General features: G+C 44.9%; 1 protein-coding gene across 2 annotated transcripts in view; it reads right to left on the bottom strand.

Moving 5' to 3' along the window:
* NCAPG2 (non-SMC condensin II complex, subunit G2) overlaps nucleotides 1–8,512 on the bottom strand; it is a 70,198-nt gene that overhangs the window by 51,715 nt on the left and 9,971 nt on the right. For both annotated transcript variants that reach the window (XM_010829252.1, XM_010829251.1), the window contains exons 6-10: nucleotides 7,131–7,225; nucleotides 5,843–5,912; nucleotides 3,435–3,521; nucleotides 704–799; nucleotides 10–97 (exon numbers count right to left, since the gene is read on the bottom strand). In XM_010829252.1, the coding sequence (XP_010827554.1) occupies nucleotides 10–97; nucleotides 704–799; nucleotides 3,435–3,521; nucleotides 5,843–5,912; nucleotides 7,131–7,225 (436 nt within the window). The remainder of the gene's footprint in view (nucleotides 1–9; nucleotides 98–703; nucleotides 800–3,434; nucleotides 3,522–5,842; nucleotides 5,913–7,130; nucleotides 7,226–8,512) is intronic.

Genomic DNA, 8,512 nt, shown 5'->3' with positions numbered 1-8,512 from the left:
CGCTGTCCATCTCAATGGCGTTAAACCCTGGATGCCGAATCGGAAACGCCTCAACGAACAGCAGTGCAGCATTGGACCGGACTTCCGAGTTTCTGGCCTGGAATGGTGAGAGGAGTTTCAGAATCAAAGAGCTGACAGGCAAAGGCGTCAGCGCAGAAGCCCTCAAGCAATGCTTCTAGTGTCTCAACACAGGCATGTTCCTATTTACATATTAAAGACAACCGTAACATTTAAACTAACCAAGCTTGTGAGACCTTCCTTAAATGAAGCCAAACTCCCAGCTCCATGTTGACAGAGACATTTCCCTACCTCAAAGTCCACTGTGTCAGGAAGAATCAGTCATGTCCTGCCCCCAGACCACAGTCACCTGCGTTAAAATGACCCGCATGCTCGTCTGACCCCTCCTCACGTGCTGTCACCGTGTCCCCAGTCACCGGCAGGAGGCCCGAAGGGCCAGGAAGGCTCAGCCCAGCTCTGCACACACCACCCCTGCCGAGCATGACGACCCTGCTTCCAGCTGTGCATCCAGCACTGACTCCATTCAGGTTCCCAGCTTAAGAAATGCTTTTAGTAAAAGCATAAAGTATTCATTCAGAATCTCACACATGCCCAGCCTCAAGTCTTACTTTTAGTGCCTGAATCAGAAGATGCTAAACCCCACAGCATACTCAGCATCCTAAACATGGACAGTTAAGAGGCATACCTTTAATCCTCTCCAAAGGATGGGCTTGTATAGCTTGTAAAGCATCTCTTCCACTCCCTGCCGAACTTCCTTTTGATGGTGAAAATAACTCAGCACCTATGAGCCAAGAAAAGAAGAAAAGAACAGTAATATTGGTGTTTTCAAAAGAGCACTTAAGATCCCACTTTGAGCAAACAGGGAGCACAGGCTGCCCCTGCATTCACAAGTCTTGGACGCACAGTTCTTTCTATCAGGAACCACGACAAGAAACCACACTGCCAGCTCGGAACACGGAGATCTCACAAAGGCACCGACGGCGGAAGAGAGACCTACAGCCTTGGGCTGTACAAAGGTTCGGGTTCCAACTTCTACTCTTCTACCAATAGCCCCAAAACCTCATAAAAAGACACACCTCTGATCTTCAGGGTCAAATGGAAAAGGAGCAGCCTGATTGTTCCTACAGCGCATTCTGCCTTCAAAGTGCACTGGCTACGACTGTCTTGTTCTGAGAACCTCTTTCAGGCATTCAGAATGGCGCGAAGAGTCAGCCCTTCACATCCATGGGCTCTGCATCTGCAGATTCCACCGAGCGTGGATAGAAAATATTTGAGGGGAAAAAATTCCAGAAAAGTTCAAAGCAAAGCTTGAAACTGTCACTTGCTGGCAACTGTTTATGTAGTAATCACATCAGATTCACAGCCTATTACAAGCACTTACACTGCACTGGGTATAAGTGATCCAGAGATGATGAAAAGTGTTCAGGAAGGCACTGGAGCCCGCAGACTCCAGGGGCGACTGTATCTCAAAGGGGTGTCACTGCCCAGTGATCCTTCCCAGGAGAAACCTGGATGTCAGGTCCCTCCCTGAAGTCACAGACAATCAGAAAACATACTGCTTTAACCAGCCAGGACCTTCCTGCGACTCTTCAGATTCTTGTCCCCAACAACAGTCAGTGTTGCCTTTTGTCCTTAATTCACAACTCTTGCAGCCAAAGTTATATTAGTGAAAAATAGAAATTTTTTATAAATTAGGTTATAAAACAATAGACTTTAAGTGAATGTCAACCAACTTTGCCCTAAAAGAACTACAAATCGCCAACTCAATAGACATGAGTTTGAGCAAACTCCGGGAGATAGTAAAGGACTGAGAAGCCTAGAAAGCTGGAGTCCATGGAGCTGCAGAGTCAGATGTGACTCAGTGACTGAGCAACAGCAGCAAAAGCACTGCAATCTGGGATTTCCTTCTTCTGGCTGTAAACTTTTCATTTAGGAGATTTCAGTCTGTCATTTGCTTTCTGTGAGCAATGTTAATTTGGTATTAATGGTACTTGCTTCACAGAGAGCTTTTAAACAACTATATGAGGTACAATTCATAAACCATGAGTCACTCATAAAGTGTGTAATCCAGTGGGGTTTAGGGTACTAGAGTTGTGCAACCATTACTACTGTCTAATTTTAGATCTTCATCTACAATAGGGATTTCTTACTTTCAAGTGACTTCTAAGGTATTTTCTGAAGCTTCTTTCAACATATCAATAAAATGACTTATCAAGTAAATTTGGTATTTATCAAAAAAAGGATTCAAGCAAGAAGCTATGATATGTTATAAGCAGTAAGAACAATGACTTGGAGTCCAAGAATACATTTCACTTGAGAAGTGAAATCTAATATTCTGCCTTTCATTCTGGCTGTGCATTTTGCCATAAATCTAACAAACAATGATACCTGTACTCATCTTCATTTCTTACTACCACAACAGAAAATCAGGTATGAAAAAGTCTTCAGTTATTTGGTAGCAGCAGTAAAGTAACCACATCACAAATATGTATGATTTAATAAAATACCACTCCTTACAGTTAGGCAGAATCTGAACATTAAATCATACATGTGAAGTAAATGATCCAAACTATCTACCACTTACGAAGTGCCAGGGACCGTGTGTGCTGGGTGGGGCGGGTGGTGGGGAAGGCACATGGATATATTTTCATCTCTGGGTCTTTATCTTTGGATAATACAAACTAAATCATCAATAATAAGAAATGTTTTTTAATATAGTTTACGCCTACAAATAATGACTCCACTACACAAACAGTAGCAGGCACCTCATCTTTATTCCCCTAGCTTCCTGACACACAGTTGCCCAAACCAGCAGCGAGCACAGGGGCCTCGCCCGGGGTAGACACAGCCCCACACAGCCGACCAGAGCCTCCAGGTCCTCCTGCAGGAGCCCTGCTTATCAGACTCCGTCAGAACAACAGCCACACCAACAGCAGAGACTTGATCAGTCAGATCATGTACAACATGAGGATAAAACCATACCCGAATTCTGAGACTACGTTTTAAAAACAAAATTGTATCAAGAGAAACTATCAAAACATTTATTCAATACGGTTTGCAGACTACAAAGTGGAAATGTAATATATGAAAGTCAACAATAAAAATAATCCCAAACAGTCTCTTCTTTGAAAGCAGCAGTAGTGGCAGTGAGAAAGTGATGGTTCTAGACATTGTTATGTCCAAGAACATAGTTAAAGGCTGTCTGAACACAGTTCCGATGTCTTAACAACAGATGTTTGCTTTCCTAATCAAAACTTTGGCATCAAGGTAGATCTCCCAGAATTCCAAATGTCAAGATTCTGAAAAATTCCTTTAACTGATGCCTGTGGAAGCTTAACAAAATTTCACAAAAACAACTCTCTAAAAACAAAAAATTTGAGAGACAATTTTCAAAAGTGCTGCAGGAGCGTGCTCACCTTGCGCACCCTGGGGTGCACTGGAGACCTCCGAGGAAGGTGGACGCCGTGGTGCATGAGGTCCTGGATGCAGTCGTTCTCGATGGCCTGGAACAGCCGGCGGGGAGCACGGGTGAGTGCGCCCCGCAGAGAGCAGGGCAGGCGCGGGAGGAGCCTCGGCACAAGGGGACAGTCTAACTGGCTCACCTTCCCGCTCACGAGGGGAAAGGGCTGGGTCCCGTCATCAGGGCTTCTCCACTTTGTCTACACTTCTTAGAACGCATATACCAGAGAGAACTTTTCTTTTATCTTATTTGAAGAAATACCACATTTGTACCAAATTGCATGGCACTCGAGCCTGGATCAAGCCAGACAGGGCCCAGAGACAAAGGTGGGCCTAGGAGCACCCCTCCTGACTCATCTGATAATCTCAGAAAACTGGATCTGTTCCAAGAGCTTACCTCACCCCCCGCCCAAGAACTCACACCGTACCGCTAAGGTGGGGGCCAGGATTCCAAACTGACAGAAACAGATGTCTGGGAGGCACCCCAGTGAGAGGCGGAACAGGCAGTCCCCAGGACTCCACGGCAGTAGGGAAGGATCGAGGGAGACTCGCCACTAACATCTACTCGTCTCCACTAAGTGAGGATGCCCCCTGAAGCCGCCCCTCGGCTCAACGAGACTCCCGTGGGGACCGGGCTGCCCGACCTGTGATCACACAGGAGGTCCACGGCACCACCAGCCAGGCATCTGGGCCATAGAAGTTGACCCTTGAGAGCTAACCACCAGAACACGGGCATTCTACAACTGACCAGGTTTGCTAACATGTCAATGGCAGAGATTTTTTCAAAGAGAAGAAGGCTTTAAATGACGTAACAAGCAAATGCCATTGGGAGACCTGTTGGATCCTGGCTTCAAAATGAAGACATTATTTAAACAAAGCAGAGATGTTTAAATATTAGTATGGGGCTTCCCTGGGGGCTCAGATGGTAAAGAATCTGCCCACAATGCAGAAGACCCGGGTTCACTCCCTGGGTCGGGAAGATCCCCTGGAGAAGGAAATGCCAACCCACTCCAGTACTCTTGCCTGGAGAATCCCATGGACAGAGGAGCCTGGTGGACTATTGGCCCATAGGGGTCACAAAGTAAGCATGGACCTTTTAGAGATGATGCATCCTGAAGTGCACAGGAGTAAGGTGCCGCATCTGGAGTTTGCTTTAAAAACTTGAAGGGACACAGGGAAGGGAGTGAAACTGAGAAGCACACACTTCTGATACTAATTTGGTGCAGACCTAAACAATTACCTTTAAATCACAAACTCCTATTTTTAAATCACTGCTAGAGAAAAGGGGAACAAATACTCCTTCCTGTGAAGTTTCATGGAGTATAGACCAATGCAAAAAATGCATAAGAACATCCTGGTTCTGCCACTTCCCCAAAAAACTATACACTGAGAAACTACTGTAGAAGTTGTCTACAGGGCAATGGGAAAGGTGAGTTCTTGTTTCCTAGAAGCAGACATCAGTGATAACTGACAGCGTGTGTAACTGAAGCACAAGCTGGGCAAGAGAGGAGAATGTACAGAAATAAACATGGGTGGTTAGCCTCCCCTCTGCCCCCGACACTGCTCCAGGGCCTGCTCTCCCAGGAGAAAAGACCGCTTGATGACTTAGAGTAAAAATTTTACTCTCAGAAGGAAAAAAACACATCTAAGAACCTAGTATGAGAAAAATGTAAGGGATATCAGACATTTTCTTTTGATTTTTTTCCAAAAGAGCCTATGAATGTTTAATTGTGAATTACACAGCCAGTATGTACGTGTTATAGTCATTAAAGGTTATAAGCCTGATTCAAACATCTTTAAATTCTCAAATTATGTTGCTGAAGAGATGGCCTGAGTCTCCCAAGGAGCACTGGCCAACAGAAACACAACAGCAACCACAAATGCAATTTTAAACTTTCCAGTGGTCACACTAAAAACAGGAAAAAAAAAAAAAGTAAATTTACTTTAATAATATATTTTGTTTTGCCCAATTATCCAACACACTATCATTTCAACATCAGTCAATATTCTTTTTAAAAATCCATGAGATACTTTATATTCTTCTTTTTCCAGACTGTCTTGCAAATCTGGTGAGTTCTTTACATTTACAGCCCATCTCAGCTTGGACTGGCCACGTTTCAAAGGCCCGGCAGATATACGTGGTCGGACACTGCAGGTCCAGAGCTGCCAAAATGCGCAAAAGCCTCGGTTCCACTCACACTGCACGTCGTGGTGAGGGAGGGACATCTGAGGCGGGCTCGGTGTGGACAGCCCCGCCCCCGCCGTGTGGACGCTCACTGTGAGCTTTGGCTTGACGGGCACAAACAAGGGTTCAAACAGCCCTACTGTGGCTGCGCTAACACTTCATAAAACGAAAAGGACATACCTCCAGTATTTTCCCTGAAGCCTTTTTCCAAGCTCTGAAATAAATTTCCGCAATGTGTACCATCAAAGATCTGGAAAAAAAATTTAATGCAAGTTTGAAGAATTATATTTTCACATGTATCATTTCAGGCAGTCTCCTCTCCCAGGGAAGAAGACACGGTTTTACACTAGTGCTCTGCGAAGTAGAGACAGGCTGTCTGCCTGGAGCAGGAAGCAGAAACCAGTCTGGAGAAGGACTGAAACGTCAGCTTCTTCCCTCTCAGTCGCTGCTTCCCCAGAACTTCACTACTTTCTGCGAAACTATGACACGTACGCCCAGAACCAAATTCTTAAGTAAAAAACTTTAAAGATAAATTTCTAATAAAAACTATAAATACAAAAAGTTTAAATATAAATACACTTTAACTTGGAGTCATTCTAGACTAATTAGCTCAGGTACAGGGAATCCTAAAATACCAGGGTTGACTTAGACTCATAATGAGGAAAATCTGCTGATTCAACCCAAATATTGTGCAAATGAGGGGAGAGGAGGCAGCATTCCAGTGAACAATCAGAGATCCAGCATCGAGTCCCAACTCAGTTCTCACACAGCCACCTGATGGGATAGAGGATTTGAAAATTCCAGAGCAGGTTAAGGACTTGACCTCGAATGCGGCAAATAGCTCCCAGTGCTGCCAGGGCCCAGAGGCTGGGGAATCAGTAGAGAGCCCCTCCTCAAGGGCTCCTCCACCACCCACACAGCTCCGCCCTAGGGAGATCGCAGTGTGCACACAGACCCAAAGGACCAGACGTGCTAGCCACATGAACTTTACTACGGCCGAGGCTGAGATCGAACCGGTGAATAATCTATGTAAACGACTACCACAAAGTAAAGTCTTAATTTCAATGTCACTACTGAAAAAGAATGGTTTCCTATAGCAAGGAAAATAACTATTCAGTAATACAACAGTACATAATAATAAGAAATAATTTCTAAAGCTTCTAATCATCATCATTGTCATGTCAGTCGCTCAGTCGTGTCTCACTCTGTGATCCCATAGACTATAGCCCAGCAGGCTCCTCTGTCCATGGGACTCTGCAGGCAAGAATACTGGAGTGGGTAGTCACTCCTTTCTCCAGGGGATCTTCCCGACCCAGGGATCAAACCCAGGTCTCCAGCACAGCAGGCGGATTCTTTACCAGCTGAGCTACCAGGGAAGCCCCTAAAAGTTGACCTGACCAAAGTCAGGTCCAATAGAAACTTTCAAAACCAGACTAAGCACAAAATATGAATTGTTTTTAATACTTACTTTGGTAATCCCTGTAACTGGTTTTTAATGGTCCCATGAATCATTTTAATGAAATTTATATTCCAATTGAAGAGAGAACTAAGAAATCTTCTTCCCTATGAATTAAAAATAGGATGTAACGTTAAAATTGCAACCAAATAAAAAGTCCCCAGTAACCAACAACAAACAGCTCTTTGAAAGTGCAGCAGCCAGTACTGAGGTGCTACTCCCGACGAAGGAGGCTCCCGTGCTCTAACGTGGAGCCTGCACGCCGGAGCAGCGGGGGTCCAAGCTGGGAGCACGGCAGGTGGGGGCCGCACACTGGTGCGAGCAGCAGGGCCATCAGGCTTTGACAGGCAGCTTTTTTAACAAGTATTTACTGGAAGTAAGTTGTCAGTAGAGTCCAGAAGAAGTTTATCATTTACCTAGAATGACTGGAAACTGACCTGAACAAATTAATAACTGATCAGGAAACTAGTTCAGCTATCTTAAATTCAAAAGAGAACACAAATTTTAAAAAGAGAGACTTTTAACACACACATATATATTTATGTCTAAGTGCTCATTTGCTATATCATGTCCAAGTCTTTGCAACTCCATAGACCATAGCCCACCAGGCTACTCTGTCCATGGGATTTCCCATGGGAAAATACTGGAATGGCTGCCATTTCCTCCTCCAAGGGATCTTTCCATCCCAGGGATCGAACCCACATCTCTTGCACTAGCAGGCAGACTCTTCACCACGTGAGCCATCTGGACCATTTACACCTGTATTTCACATATGTGTGCGCGTCTGTGTGAAACAGTGCAGTTTACCCACTGCTATATATCACTTCATGGGAAATAGATGGGGAAACAGTGGAAACAGCGTCAGACTTTATTTTTCGGGGCTCCAAAATCACTGCAGATGGTGATTGCAGCCATGAAATTAAAAGACGCTTACTCTTTGGAAGGAAAGTTATGACCAACCTAGATAGCATATTCAAAAGCAGAGACATAACTTTGCCAACAAAGGCTCGTCTAGTCAAGGCTATGGTTTTTCCAGTGGTCATGTATGGTTGTGAGAGTTAAGACTGTGAAGAAGGCTGAGTGCCAAAGAATTGATGCTTTTGAACTGTGCTGTTGGAGAAGACTCTTGAGAGTCCCTTGGACTGCAAGGAGATCCAACCAGTCCATTCTGAAGGAGATCAGCCCTGGGATTTCTTTGGAAGGAATGCTGCTAAAGCTGAAACTCCAGTATTTTAGCCACCTCATGCGAAGAGCTGACTCATTGGAAAAGACTCTGATGCTGGGAGGGATTGGGGGCAGGCGGAGAAGGGGATGACAGAGGATGAGATGGCTGGATGGCATCACTGACTTGATGGACGTGAGTCTGAGTGAACTCTGGGAGTTGGTGATGGACA

The sequence above is a fragment of the Bison bison genome, unplaced genomic scaffold, assembly GCF_000754665.1.
Source record: "Bison bison bison isolate TAMUID 2011002044 unplaced genomic scaffold, Bison_UMD1.0 scf7180017864503, whole genome shotgun sequence".
Taxonomy (NCBI): domain Eukaryota; kingdom Metazoa; phylum Chordata; class Mammalia; order Artiodactyla; family Bovidae; genus Bison; species Bison bison.
The sequence above is the reverse complement of the archived record's forward strand: the minus strand, read 5'-3'. Positions and strand labels throughout refer to the sequence as shown.